Raw genomic sequence first — 14,808 nt, forward strand, 5'->3', positions numbered from 1 at the left:
ATTTTTCACTTCCCGTCATATTTGCCCCAACCAACACAGTGATTCTTTCTTTGCTTTGTTTTTTGCCAAATCATTTATCATCCTTAAAAGCAAGTGTTCAATTTGGTAAACATTTAAAAAATAAACCCATTTCGTCAGCATTAAAAACATCCTTAGGTAGGTTCCTATTCATTTCCGCAATTCTGTATGGTTTTTTAAATTTATTTAGCCACCCAGTGCTTGCATTAAATTCTGTATGTCCCAGGGACTGTGCAAATTTCAGAGTTTGTTGCTTAATGATTGGACCTGATATTGGTATATTCTTTTCATGTATCATTTGCGCCTATTTTATAAGCTTTATCAACATCTTTGTATATACAGAACTTAATTCCCTTGTTGTCTTCTTCTCCTTCCATTGCCTTTAAAATTGATTCTCGATTTTTTAAAATCATGGATAAGCTGCTTGCAGGTATGCCATATTTCTTGGCAACACCTTTTTTCTTAAAACCCTGGTCAATATCATAACAATCTTTGCTTTATCATTAATACTTAAACACTTTCTCTTCGACATTGTTTCCGCAACTGTAAAAATTACTCGAATGCAGCTCTTGCCGTTACACACACCGCAAATTTCGCTGCCCTGGCCATATAGTGAAATGTTAGTACCGCCTACTCAATTACGTTTGCTTGCCAGTTCAACAGTATTGCGTGACCTTTCCTATCAATCACTTTGAAGAAATATACGCCTTTATGAATTTCTTTTATTCTGCTTTCATTCTTATATACACGAAAGAATTTATGGTTAATGTATGCGTATGTTACTCTTCAGAAAAAATAAATAAAATACAAGAGCATATAGCCTATGTGATCGATGACAAATTGTTCTAAAAGAATGAAATTAAAAAAAAAAAATGCATGAAAACCATCTACAGGGATGGTTTCTTGAGGTGAGAAGCGAATGTCACTCAGTAGGCGTTACTAAAATCCGACTGTGGTAGCATTCTATGTATTGCCACCGCAGCACGCTAAAGGTTTACTGCAGTGAATTTCATTTTTCCCTGAGCCAACTTCAGTTTACAAATCTATCCTATTTATTGTAAAGTTTATGACCACTTTTGTTCATTAACTCATTTGGAAAGCCATCAAGAAACCCATTTGGTTTTATAACTGTAACAAAAATGAAACAAAGGCCCTCCTATGGGCGTCAATGGCCACAAGTGTTCACTAAAAGGATGATTATTTAATTCCAGATGCTAATGCTCAATTTCGGAGGATAGGAGGCAGTATATTTGAGTGGCTGCATTAGCAGTAAATGCGTGAAAATCTTCAAAAATGCTTTTACTAATTTTTTTAAAAATTCGTTATAGAGAGACTAACACTTCGCTATATGGGGTTAATTTTAAATGTAATTTCGTTTCAAGGTGCAATGTTTTGCGAAAACATTCATAATATAGAGAAATTCATTAAATAGAAGTTCGTAATAGATAAGTTCCACTGTGTGTGTGTGTATATATATATATACATACACACACACACACACAGGGTGATTCACTACCAGTGCGACAAACTTGCAGGAGGTGTAGGGGGCACAAAGACGAATCGGAATCACATAGCATTGCAGGGTCCGAAATGCCTTCATGCGGTAGAGGACGTTGAATGGGAGGTCACATGAACAGCGATCCTGGTGGAAGTCAGCATTTGCGAACCGTTTCTGTTGAAGAAACCAAGTAACAAAAGTCCTCCGGAGTGGATAATCCGCAGGCTCCAATTATTGGACGCGTTGCAGATAGTATAAACTCATTTGGTTTGTTGACAGTATCCTCCATAGAGTGGATTTGGAAATACCCAATCGTTGGCCTATCGCTCGAGTACTCTTACTCGGATTGCCTTCTGCAAGACGTAGGACATTCTCTTCATTGTCTGGCGTCCTCGTCGTTCGCTCTCGATTCATGGTACCTCTCGTGAAACAACCAGTCTCACGTAACCTTCTGTGCACATGTGCGGAAATCGTATGATGAGGAGCACGCCTGTGCAGGAAACGTTCCTGGTACAAGCGCAGAGCGGCACACCCGTTACAGTCCGCAGCTCCATACTCGAGGTGCATGTCGGCCAGTTCAATGTTTGAATACTCGTCCATCCTACTGCCTCGGGAACCGGTTCGCAAATGCTGATTTCGAGCGGGATTGCTGTTCACACGACATCCCGTTCAACGTCCTCTACTGCATGATGAAGGCATTTCAGACCCTGCAATGCTATGTGATTCCGATTTGTCTTTGTGCCCCCTACACCTCCTGCAAGTTTGCACTGGTAGTGAATCACCCTATATATATATATATATACACCATTAGGAAAAGTGGGGAAAGGATGCTAAGGTGAGCTACAAATTTATCTGCAATAGTATCACAAAAATTTAGGTTGGCAGAGACTATAAATCACTGTCTACAAGAGAAAATAATGTCTTCATGTATGTGGATACAAAGAAGAAAATAAAGCAATCCGACCCTTGAGTAATGGGTATGAGCAAGCCTGGGATAACACAGATGACCAATTGGGTGGGTACTTTGCATTGATCTTTGATTTTTTTTTTTTTTTTAGCGAGGAGAGGCCGAGTAGTATTAGCAATATTCAAATTACAGATGTTTATTAGAAAAACTCAATCCTAAATACAAGGAAAGCTCCTGAAGTTAATGGGATACAACCAGTAATCTTGAAGGAAACAGCAAGAGAGTACAATGGACCACTAAGGTTAATTATGAGGTCATAATTGAAGGTAATTCCTCTCCAGGATTGGAGAAGTGTTACTGTATCACCAATACATAAAGGCAGTTCTGAGAAAGAGTGAAGGGCAAGAATATGATGTCATAGGAGAAGTGATAGAGTGCAAGTCTTCAGAATTCCATTTAGATTAGATAGAAATGGAATTCTGATGACTATACAACATCATTTTCTTAAGGGAAAATCTTGTTTGATTAAACCGATTGGCTATTTCGATGGTTACCCTTGACCTGGGTGTGGGATTTAATTTGTTTTTTATTTGAATTTTAGCAAAATATTTGGCTTGGTTCCACGTGAGAGCTTACTGTATATGCTGGAACATGTTCAAATCACAGGGGAGGTCCTGAAATGGCTGGGGAAAGAGGCAGAGGGTTGTGATTAATGTTTACTTTTGAGATTGGTCTAATGTTAGAAGTGGTGTTCCCAACAGTCAACTTGGTGACCACTGTTGTTTTTGATTTTTTTAAATGATATTGATGAAGGGATGGAGTGCAATTTGTAAGTAATGTCTAGATTGGTAGAGTAACGGACGATTATTACTGAGCAGAGCTTCAGAATGACTTAAGCTTCTGTGACGGTCAGAAAAGTGGCAGCTATATTTTAATGTAAGAAAATGCAGCTAAGTCGTACATTTCGGGAAAAGTAGCAATCGCCAAATAACTCAATCAGCGATTATGATTGAATTATAAGACATTAATGAGGAAACGGATTTCGAATTTAATATGTTCAGACATGAAGTTCTCAAAGCAGTGTAGACAGCAAGGTAGGCCGGCCCATGGTGGCGATTTTTTTTTGGAATATTTGCTTGTGTTGATAGGGATGTCAGTGTCCTATTATATCAAGTGGCTGTAAGGCCATGACGAGCTTGAAAATGTCTGAAGATGAACTCGCTTAACAAGATCTGTGAAAGGTTACTTGTACAAAGAAAGACATCTTATACATGGCTAAAGAGATTAGCATTAGTAGAGGCATATGATCCATGAAAGCAAGCTTATATAGCATCAGCCAAAAAAAAAATAAAAATTCCTTCCCGTCCATTCGCTCCAAATGTTTGTCTAGTTATGTCTTCAATTTAAGCAGTCAACTTCTACAGTGACAGATGGAAGTTTGTTCCAGCAATCAATCACCTGCTGGCTGCTACAGGCAAATTTTCACACATCTATTCTACAACTGCCTTTCCTCAGTTTGAATTTGTCCCTTCAGGCCATTATTCAAGGCCTTATACACCTCAGTCAGATTACCTCACAGATGCCTAGTCACAGGACACTCTTAATTTGCAAAACAGTACAAAGGGTTGCCCTTTCTTTGTAAGGGCAACCCTTTGTTCCATTCACTAATCTTGTTGCCCTTCTCTGTACTTGTTCCAGCAGCACTGCATCTTTCTTAAAATGATGCCTGCAGACCTACATACAGTACTCGAGGTGAGGCCTGACCATTGCCTTATACAAGGGGATAATCATCTTATCCCTGCTAGAAAAATTCCCATATATCATTGACAAGACACCATGAGCTACTCTTGTATGCTGTCTGTCCTGTCAGAAAACTTCATATCTGACTGCACAATTACCCCCAGGTCCTTTTCATCCTCTACCATCCTGATACGACACAGTTGATACATTACTCTGGGGTTACTGCTACCCATATTCATTTGTCAATGCTAAACTTCAGTTGCTACCTCTCAGCCCATCTGCTCAACTTTTCTAGATCCTGTTGCAGCAGCGCACTGTCAGTAACATCATTAACAACCCTGCACACTTAGACATTAAGCCTGATATACATACCTTCATAAGTATTAATGATGAATATAGAAAACAACGTGGACCCTGGGCTACACTACTAATAACATTAGTCCACGAAGAGCAGTGTCCATTGATTACCACTCTGTTCTCCCACTCAGCCATCCCTTTATCCATAGCAGCAATTGTCCCTTAAAGCCATACTGCTCCAATTTGTACAGTTGTCTTCTATGTGCAACAGTACCAAAAGCCTTTCTAAGATCAAAATATATGATATCAAAGTTATTCCCTACGCCAATTCCTTTGTGATCATATCATAGTACCAATCAAATTGGTCAGACAAGACTTCCCCTTAACAAACCCATAAAAAAAAAGTAAAGTGCAGCCATTATCAACCCACTGCAGGATGGAAGCCTCCTCAACAATTCATGCTGAGGGAAATGGACCATAATCTGCCACGCTGGTCCAGTGCGGGTTGGCAGATCGACCGTATTCAGCAGGCAGGGGCTTGAACCCCGGTCTACTCAAAGAGCGTGTGCTACTGCACTCCCGCTCCTGCCCACTCGGCTACGACAAACCCATACTGTGTCCTAACTATAACTGAAGTCTTGTCTAGATATCCTGCAGTGCTTCTTTAACCAGTGCCTTCATTAATTCCTCCAGAACAGAAGTTAAACTAACGGTTCTTTAATTACTTGTCACCCCTCGATCCTCTTTTGTGATTTGGGGTCACATTTGCACGACTCCTGTCCATGGGTACCTCCCCAGAGTCCAAGGAAGCTCTTATAATTAAGGCTAAGGGTTTGCTTATTTCCTTTGCTGCCTCCTTTAATATAACTGCGTAAATCCCATCTACCTCAGGTGCCTTTCTTATTAGCATTAGCATTAGTAGAGGCATTTGATGCCAGAAAGCAAGCTTATGCAGCATCAGCCAAAAAAAAAAAAAAAATAAATAAATAAATAACCACTTCCACTTCACTCCTCTGTTCATTCGAAATACCTGTCCAGCTGAGCCTTAAACTTATTTAGGCTATCAACTTCCACGACAAAGGATGGAAGTCTGTTCCACCAACCAACCACCCGCTGGCTAAAGGCAAATTTCCTCACGTCTATCCTACATCTGTCCTTCCTCAATTTGAATTTATGTCCTCTCAGGTGATTATTCTGAGCAAGAGGAAGAATCCCATCAGCATTGAGCATGCTCAAACCATTCAAGGCTTTATACACCTCTATCAGATCACCTCGCTGGTGCCTAGTCTCCAGACACTGTAATTTGCAAAACTTAAGCCTTTCTTCGTAAGAGCACCCCTTTGTTCCATTCACTAATCTTGTTGCCCTTCTCTGTACTCGTTCCAGTATCTCTACATCCTTCTTGAAATGAGGCCTCCAGACCTGTATACAGTACTCTAGGTGTGGCCTGACCATTGCCTTATACAAGGGAATAATCGCCTCCTTATCCCTGATAGAAAAATTCCTATATATCATCGACAATACACCATGAGCTACTCTTGCAGCCCATCTGCACTGCTCAGAAAACTTCATATCTGCCTGCACAACCACCCCCAGGTCCCTTTCATTCTCTACCACTGTCAGTGTAGTACCACAGGGTTGATACGTTGCTCTGGGGTTGCGGTTTGCCATATGTAGTACTTTACATTTGTCAATGTTAAACTTCATTTGCCACCTCTCAGCCCATCTGCTCAACCTTTCCAGATCCTGTTGCAGTAGCATAGTGTCAGTAATGTCCTTGACAACCCTGCCAACCTTCTTAATGTCTGCAAACTTGGACATTAAGCTTGATATACCATCATCAATATCATTTATAAATACAGAAAACAATAATGGACCCAATACTGAACCCTGAGGAACACCACTAATAACATTACCCCATGATGAGCAGTGTCCATTGATTACCACTCTCTGTCTTCTCCCCCTCAACCACCCCTTTATCCCTAGCAGCAATTTGCCTCCAAATCCACACTGCTCCAATTTGTGCAGCAGTTTTCCGTGTGCAACAGTATCAAAAGCCTTTCTAAGATCCAAGTATATAATATCAAAGTTATTCCCTGCCTCCAGTTCTTTTATGACTGCATCATAGTATCCAATCAAATTGGTCAGGCAAGACTTCCCCTTAACAAAACCATGCTGTGTCTGAGCTATAACTGAAGTCTTGTCTAGATGATCCTGCAGTGCTTCTTTAACCAGTGCCTCCATTAATTTTCCGGGAACACAAGTTAAACTCACAGGTCTAATTACTTGTGTCAGCCTTTGATCCTCCTTTGTGAATTGGGGGTCACATTTGCACATCTCCAGTCCATGGGTACTTCCCCCTGAGTCCAAGGAAGCTCTCATAATTATGGCTAAAGGTTTCCTTACTTCCTTTGGTGCCTTTCTTGTATTTATCTTCAACAATTTCTCCTCCACTTTACTCTCAGTTATTACAAGATTCTCTAGCTTACTGCCAGAGTTGAGTACACCTCTGTCATTCTCCTTCTTGAATAACTCCTCATGTGTGAATGCCGATGCAAAATATTCATTTCGTTTATTAGCTACCTGAGCAGGATCATTAACAGTTGAACCATCGATAAAGTGGACCAATCTGATTCATCCCCTTCCTTCTAGAGTTTACATAAGTAAAGAACTCTTTGCTGTTTTTCTTTGCATCCTTTGCCAAAGATTTCTCGTAATCTGCCTTTGCCTGCCTAACCACCTTTGTAACTTGGTTACAGATCAACTTGTATCTATCATAGGCTTCTGTGTCACGTGTTAATTTGTATGTATCCCATGCATTTTTCTTCTCTGCCATATGTCTCATTAGTTCATCTGACATCCGCTTACGCCTAAACCTTGAACAATATTTCTTAGTTTGTATGTAAAGCCTAGTAGCTTCCAAGATAAGTTCTTTGAATGCTTCCCATTTTGAATTTGCCGTTGGTAGCATCATCAGTTGGTCCCACTGTATAGAATTTAAATACTCTCTCAGTCCATCGTAGTCGCCTTTACGAAAGCAATAACCCTTCCCTTTACCCCTAATGGTAGTTACCACTTTGAGTAAATCCCACTTCAGCACACTGTGATCACTGCCACCTAGTGGTTCATTTAACTGTAGATTCTTAATACATGAAGAATCACTACTGATAATCAAATCAAGAGTATTACTCCCTCTAGTTGCCTCCCGAACATGCTGATGTAGAAAACAATCATCCAATAAATCCCCAAAAGCCTTTCTAGTGTGTGAGTGACCAGCCCCCAAATTCCAGTCAATATCTGGGAAATTAAAATCCCCCATTATAAGACTCTGATTTACTGGCCCACTCTATTTCCCTGTAAAGTTTCTTATTATACTCATCAGAGTCATTAGGCCTATAGCACACTCCTACTCTCAATTTTGATCTTCCAATGCTTATGTCACACCAAACTGACTCAACACTGCACTGTCCAGCGATGTTGACTGGCTTCACTTCCTTGGTTTTTATGTGTTTCTTAACTAATAGCATAACCCCTCCCCCCTTCCTATCCTGTCTATCCTTTCTGTTGACGTTTTACTCCCCAAATTCCAGTTCTGCATTCCTTATTTCTGTGACACCACGTCTCTGATATCCCAACAATATCTGCCTTTGATGTTTTGAGCAATACCTCAAATTCATCAAATTTATTTACTAAACTCCTAGCATTGGTGTACACGCAAGTATATATGCACCAGTTCTTTTTGTTAGCTACCCTAACACAACCTATGCGTTTATTTGTACCCCAACGATTCCCAGCAATCTCTGAAATATCCTGCATCTTATTTTCCAGGCTGCAGCTCATTCCAATAGAAGCAGTGCATGAATCACTTTCACCTCTGCCAGTGGCTACTGTTAATCTATTAGTCCTTGTATCCCCCCCCCCCAATCTAGCAGTTTTCCGACCCACCTAACACTGCCTCGATAGCATCAGCAAACATTCTTGCACTCTTTCTATTTAAGTGTATCCCATCCCTATAGAAGCAGTCTCTCCTGTTAACAAGTACAGATCAGGCTGAAAAAAATTCTACCCCTTGAGCCTTGCACAATCTTTCCAGGGCTGAATTGATCGACAGGGCTCTCATCATATACTCCCTCCTATCGTGTCTGAGCAGAATTGCAGATACTTTCAAATTCAACCCTAATTCACGGCTTTTTTTCAACAGTGACCTGTACTTTTTAAGTAATTCCGCCGGTCTCCTACTCTTAATATCATTAGTGCCAACGTGTACAACTATATCACCTTTTGTGCCCTTAAAAGATGATATCTGCTCTACGTCATCAACCTTTGCCCCTGGCAGACAATTTCTCCTTCACTTTGCTCTGTTATTGGCAGCTATGCCTTAGAAAAACTTCATTCAGGTCTGTATGACAGAGGGACATTAAAAAGAATGGCGGCAAAATTTCACTTTTATAAATATTCACAGAACTAGAGGCCATAATTTCAAATTACTTGGAAAATGGTTAATACAGGGTCATAAAAGAGTTTTCCTTTAGATTGCAAGATCTGAGTTATTAAGATAAGTTGCCTCTGTGGCTAGTTGAGTCGGACAGCTTGGTGAAATGCAAAGGTCAGCCAGATGGCTCCTTACATGAGGCGGAGGAGGAAAAACATGTTTTTTTTTTCCCTTCAGTACAGAAAAAGCTTGGCTTCCTTGTGCTTTACTACTAATTCTAATACAATGCTAAAATAATATCAAGAGTGAAGATTAAAAGGCCTCACCTTTTGAAACCTCTTGTAGGTGCCTGTGCCCCTGTCCCTGCTCTCTAAAAATGGGATTTTGTTTGATCAAAATACTTGTGTTAATGATAGTTATTAACAGGAAAGCCCACTACATTGGACTGTCCTGTTAGAGCCAATTAATGGCTATTGTCTCTAATAGGGAAACACCAGTGGTTTTATTCTGCTCACCCAAGTTCCTTCCAGTCAATACCAGAACATAATGTATCTTTAATGCTACTTAACAGGCCTTCTGCAATCGTTGTAAATAAAACAAAAAAAATTGGAAATATGATTTGTTACGTGACATTTTAATGATCATTGATTCCTGAATTATTTGTGTGTATACTATGAATTAAGATTACTAGTTTTATCAGTTTAGTGGCTTGAACGAAAATATTTTAATTAAACTTTTCTTGGACATACCTGTGTTCAGTTAATTTCTACATATTCAAAATCTGTTGTTTCTGTTAATTCGATTATCAGTTGATCATAAACCTTATCAGATTTCTTTCATTTTAGGGCTATTACAAGGTACTGGGAAAAGGCAAGTTACCAAAACAACCTGTCATAGTGAAGGCCAAGTTCTTTAGCAAACAGGCAGAAGAAAAAATCAAATCTGTCGGTGGTTGTTGTGTATTAACTGCGTGAATGTAAAAATCATTAAATGTTTGAAAATAACTTATAGACATTTTGCAGAAAGTTATTTTTTTATACTCCTAAATTAGTAATCCATGGAAAACTACCAGAGAAATGTGCAAAATTTGTAATTGGGAAAAACACTCACCATTATTTGCTTTCACAAGCAGCATTACACAGTATCATCCCAACCAGTAATTTTTCTTTGTTTTCGACATTTGACGTTTGTTACTATATTTCATGATAACATCTAAAGGCACTATTAAGGCTATGGGAAAGGTGAAATAATGTCACTATATGTTCAAATTGTATAAATTCTGCATTTTAAAAAAGTATTAGAAGCAGCAGTTTAGGTGATATTCAATGTGAATAAAATTTAACTGTTTGGTTGCATAATATTGTCACCTCCGTAGCCAGGTGGGAAGGAGCAGCATTGCGTAGTACACGCTTCTTGATTAGACCAGGGTTCAAGCCTGTCACCACCAAGTACGAAGGATGCGGAAAGGTCAAGGAATGACCACCGCATATCCCGGAGCAATATGGCCTTAGTTGCTAATGCTCCTAAAAACCAAAAAACTAACAAACATAACAAGCATAATATGAGGTGTGTTCAAAATATTCCCAGAATTTTACTTTAAAAGTTTGAGTGAACAGTTGGACTTACTAACCTAATCACCTTTAAAGTACCTTCCTTTACACATACGCACTTGCTCGTTCTTCCCAGGCTTTGAAACAAATCTTTAAAATTCTTTCTCTGCTGAACTGCCATTGCCATGTGATGGGACATTGTCATGGTGCAGGATCCAGCCATCCTTCCGTTTTTACTGTTGCCTTTGCCTGACATTCTCATACAAAAGTGTCAAAACTTCAATGTAGTTAGCATCATTAAAGCTGTTAAAGTTCCAGCCTTCCCTTAGTAACAATTTTTTGGTGCACTGTGCCCTCATCTGACTCAAGTAAATAATATGAAGGTCTTTGAGATAACAGTAGAGGGAAAAAAAACAGTGTGTGAACTGGAACTTCAAAAAAAAAAAAAAACAAGTTTGAGCTGCAGACATTTGAGGACCAAGATATCAATGAGGACTACAACTTTCTGATAGTGATACAGCCCAACAAACCTGTAGGTAAAAAGAAATCCAAAGAGGATAAAATTAGTCAAGAAACACCTGTCGTGATAAACTGAAGACGACAAATGAAGACCAAGATAAACACTGACAAGCACAAAATTGAGTATACTGAGTTATGCAATGCCATTAGAAAGAGACTCGGGGAGGACATAAGAAGCTTTAGAACAAGCATTAAGGGAAAACAAAGGACTGATATCCTTCCTGATGAGATAGATCATGCATCGAAGAATCAGAAGGTCACAGGTGAAGAAGGTACTGCAGAGTTGTTAAAATTAGGAGGATGAGACATGACAAAGTGGCAAGACCCTTCACAAAATACATTAGGAAAGGCCTAAGGAGTGGAATAATGCAATCAGCTTTTCTGCATAAGAAAGAAGATTAATTGGAAATTATAGACAGATTAGCTTGTTATCCAACATAAACAAGTTGGTCACAAGGGTCATTATTAACAGATTAGAAAGAATACTTGATGAGAATCAACTGAAAGAGCAAGCTAGCTTTATGACAGGATTCTCAACTATAGCTCTTCACGTAACATTGCAGCTAATGGAGAAAGCAATTTTGACATAAAGGTCTTCTAAACAAGCTTCCATCTTATGGTTTGCCAACTGTTTTTAGTAATTGGTTATCCAGTTTTCTCTTTGATCGTTCACTGAGGGTGATGATAGATGGCTCTCTGTCTTCTAACTTCTCCACTAATGCGTTTGTCCCCCAAGGTTCAGTTCTTTCCCCACACTCTTTTCCTCTTGTATATTAATGACCTTCTTCCATTGACTGGAAATCCTATCCACAGTTTTGCCGATGATAGCACATTGCTTTCCACTTTCCATTTTGAGAACCCTTGTCCTGCTCAATCAGCTTCAACTTCTCGAAAATCTGCTACCAATTCCTTAAATGCCGATCTTCAGGTAATTCTCCAGTGGGGCAAAGACAACTTAGTTGATTTCAACCCTTTTAAAACTCAGTCTTGTCTTATATCTCGCAAAAAGGATTCTTTTCTATGCTTATCTTTAGTGACACTCTGATTTCTAGGCAAAATGATATATCTCTTTACCCTGACTTCTAATCTCTCTTGGCACAAGCACATTACAAATATTGCTTCCTCTGCATCTAAATAACTTGGTTTTCTCTTTTGCTCTCACCATTACTTTTCTTCCAAACAGTGCTCATTCTGTATAAATCGCAAATCTGCCCTGCCATGGAATATTGTTCCCACATCTGGGGTGGTGCCCCCAAAACCTCTCTGAGGCTTCTTGATTCCATTCAGAAGAGGGCAGTTAGGTTGATTAATGATTCATCTTTAACAAAGTCTCCATTCGCTCTCTCATAGACGCACTGTTTCTGTTGAATGCTGCTTCTGCAGATATTTCCATGTTCTTCTGAATTGGCTTCTATAATTCCCGCTCTCTCTTTCAAAACAGTCCGAACATGTGCTGCCAACATCCATTTAATGTCCAACTCCAAACTCACAGAACCAACTTTTCGTCATCCTCGTTTATTCATTCAACTGCCGTTTTCTGGAACAACCTTCCTTCCTTCATACGTATTTCCTGAAAATTAGTCTACAGAAGTTCAAGTCCAATGTCAACAAATATCTTCTTTCGTCTTCTCAACCTCCAACCCAAGCATGGTACTAAGTACTATAGGTTCTAATACCTCTCCTTTTTGGGGTTTACATAAAAAAATAATAATAATATAAAACTCCATTGTGCCTGGCATTTGTGGATTATGAAAAAGCATTCGACTCCATACAGTTGGGCACTGGAAAGACAATGCATAGATTCCCCATGTATTATGATTTTGAAGCAAATATATGGGAAGGCTACCTCCTTTATTAGACTGGACAAAGACAGCAGCAATTTAAAATTGAGAAAGCAGTTCAATGTGGAGACACTATTTCTGAAGTTCTTTATTGCTGCCTTTCAAGAAGCTTTCTGAAGATTGGACCTGTCACAGAAAGGAGTCATTGTGAATGGAGAGTATCTAAACCATTTACGATTTGCAGATGGCATTGTGATAAGCCATAATCCCATAGAATTAGAGGAAAAGCTTAATCAGTTATGCAATTAGTAAGGATTTTGGACTGAATATAAATATTGCTAAAGCTAAAGTAATGATGAACACATATGCCACAGAAATGGATATAATCATTGAAGGAGCAGTAATTGAAAAGGTGGAGTCATATACTTATCTGGGATGAGTCATTAGCTGCGATAATATAAATGGCTAGAAGTCAAGAGAAGAATAAATTTTGGATGAATAGCATTCACATACTGAGGAGCAATATCCCAATTTGTCTGAAACATAAAATAATGAACCAGTGTATACTCCCTTACATGACTTATGGAAGTGAAACTTGGGCACTCACCAAAGGTATGGAAAAGAAGCTGAAAACCACACAGCAAAGAATGGAACAAATTGTTATGAATTTGACTTGGATAAGAGAAACACGTGCATTAGGCAGAAAACATATATACAGCAGGCCCCCGTTATAACGCGGTTCGCTATAATGCTGTTCTTACGTTATAACCCGTATCTGACTATAACGCTGTCAAAACTCACTGTAACACTATTTTACTAGCATACAGATTGAATTTTTGGCAAATTCGTCTTCAGTCCAGTCTGTTTTGAGCCTTTTTTTTTGGCAAAAGGAGAAAATAGCCACCATGAAATTAACTACAGTAATTATTTTTTATAATTTCTACTCTGTACAAAATTGAAACTTTCAATATGCTCTTATTTTCTTGGTGTGGATAGTTTCAAGGGAGAAATTCTTTTTTAGTACTCAAGTTGAAAAAATTTACCATCCAGTGTCATATGTTGTTACGAAGCTGCATTTTCTGTTCTGACCTGTAATAGAAGATACTAAAAATAGATTTACTCCCTATCTCTTCTTTTGTTTTACTGTGGGAACTATAACTTGCGAAATGTTTTTCACACAATCAATCCCATGAGTGCTAAATGCGGTGCTGTTTCTTGTACAGTATTCTCTTGTCTTCTGAACTCCTCTGACCTTGTGGTTACCCGAAGTACATAAAATTTGTTTGTTTTACTGTTTTGGAAATTCCATAAACATTCTCCATGAGTCACACCATAATTGATTTACAGTACTTTTCCTGCAATAAACAACCATTTGATTTTACTACACGGTAAAATCGAACTTTTCAGATAAATAAAACGTTTGTCACCGTCTTCAGCTCACTTGCCAGAGGAATTCTAGATATCATTCAGTGCATACAGTGTTAGACATACAGACAGTTTACTGTACTCGAACATCGTATCACAATCAGTGCAACGCAGTTACATTTGCAGAGTTATGGCGGATAAGAATGAAAAAGCAACAATGTCTGGACATGGTGCAAAGATTGGAAAGGTAAGAAAAACATTGAGTTTGAAAATTAAATTAGACGTTTTGAAGAGAATTGATTCCGGTCAAAGACAAGTGGATGTGTGCAATAATTTAGGACTGGCAGGTTCAACTGTAAGAACAATCATAAAAAATGAATCAATTTTAGCAGCTGGAAAAACAGCTGTTCCCCTGCAGGCAACTAAATTGACCTGCGCTAGGCCGGCTATTATGATTGAAATGGAGAAACTACTACATAATTTTATTGAAGACAACATTCAACGTAGAATTCCTTTAAGTTCAATTATTATTAAAGAAAAAGCGAAGAGCCTATATGAAGATTTAAAGGAAGCTCACCCTGAAAAAAATATGGAACCATTTAACGCTAGTAAGGGCTGGTTTGATAGATTTAGAAAGCTCTATAACCTGCACAACGTAGCAATACAGGGAGAAGCTGCAAGTGCAGATCAACAAGGAGCCG

General features: G+C 38.9%; 1 protein-coding gene across 1 annotated transcript in view; it reads left to right on the top strand.

The window, feature by feature from the left end:
• The window catches only part of RpL27A (ribosomal protein L27A), a 73,087-nt gene extending 63,187 nt beyond the window's left edge, over window positions 1-9,900 (top strand). The window contains exon 5 of the mRNA XM_090384015.1: window positions 9,738-9,900. Within this exon, the coding sequence (XP_090240141.1) occupies window positions 9,738-9,866 (129 nt within the window). The 3' untranslated portion in view covers window positions 9,867-9,900. The remainder of the gene's footprint in view (window positions 1-9,737) is intronic.
• The last annotated feature ends 4,908 nt before the right edge of the window (window positions 9,901-14,808 follow it).

The sequence above is a fragment of the Mastigoproctus giganteus genome, chromosome 10, assembly GCF_048544385.1.
Source record: "Mastigoproctus giganteus isolate SK-2022 chromosome 10, ASM4854438v1, whole genome shotgun sequence".
Lineage (NCBI taxonomy): Eukaryota > Metazoa > Arthropoda > Arachnida > Uropygi > Thelyphonidae > Mastigoproctus > Mastigoproctus giganteus.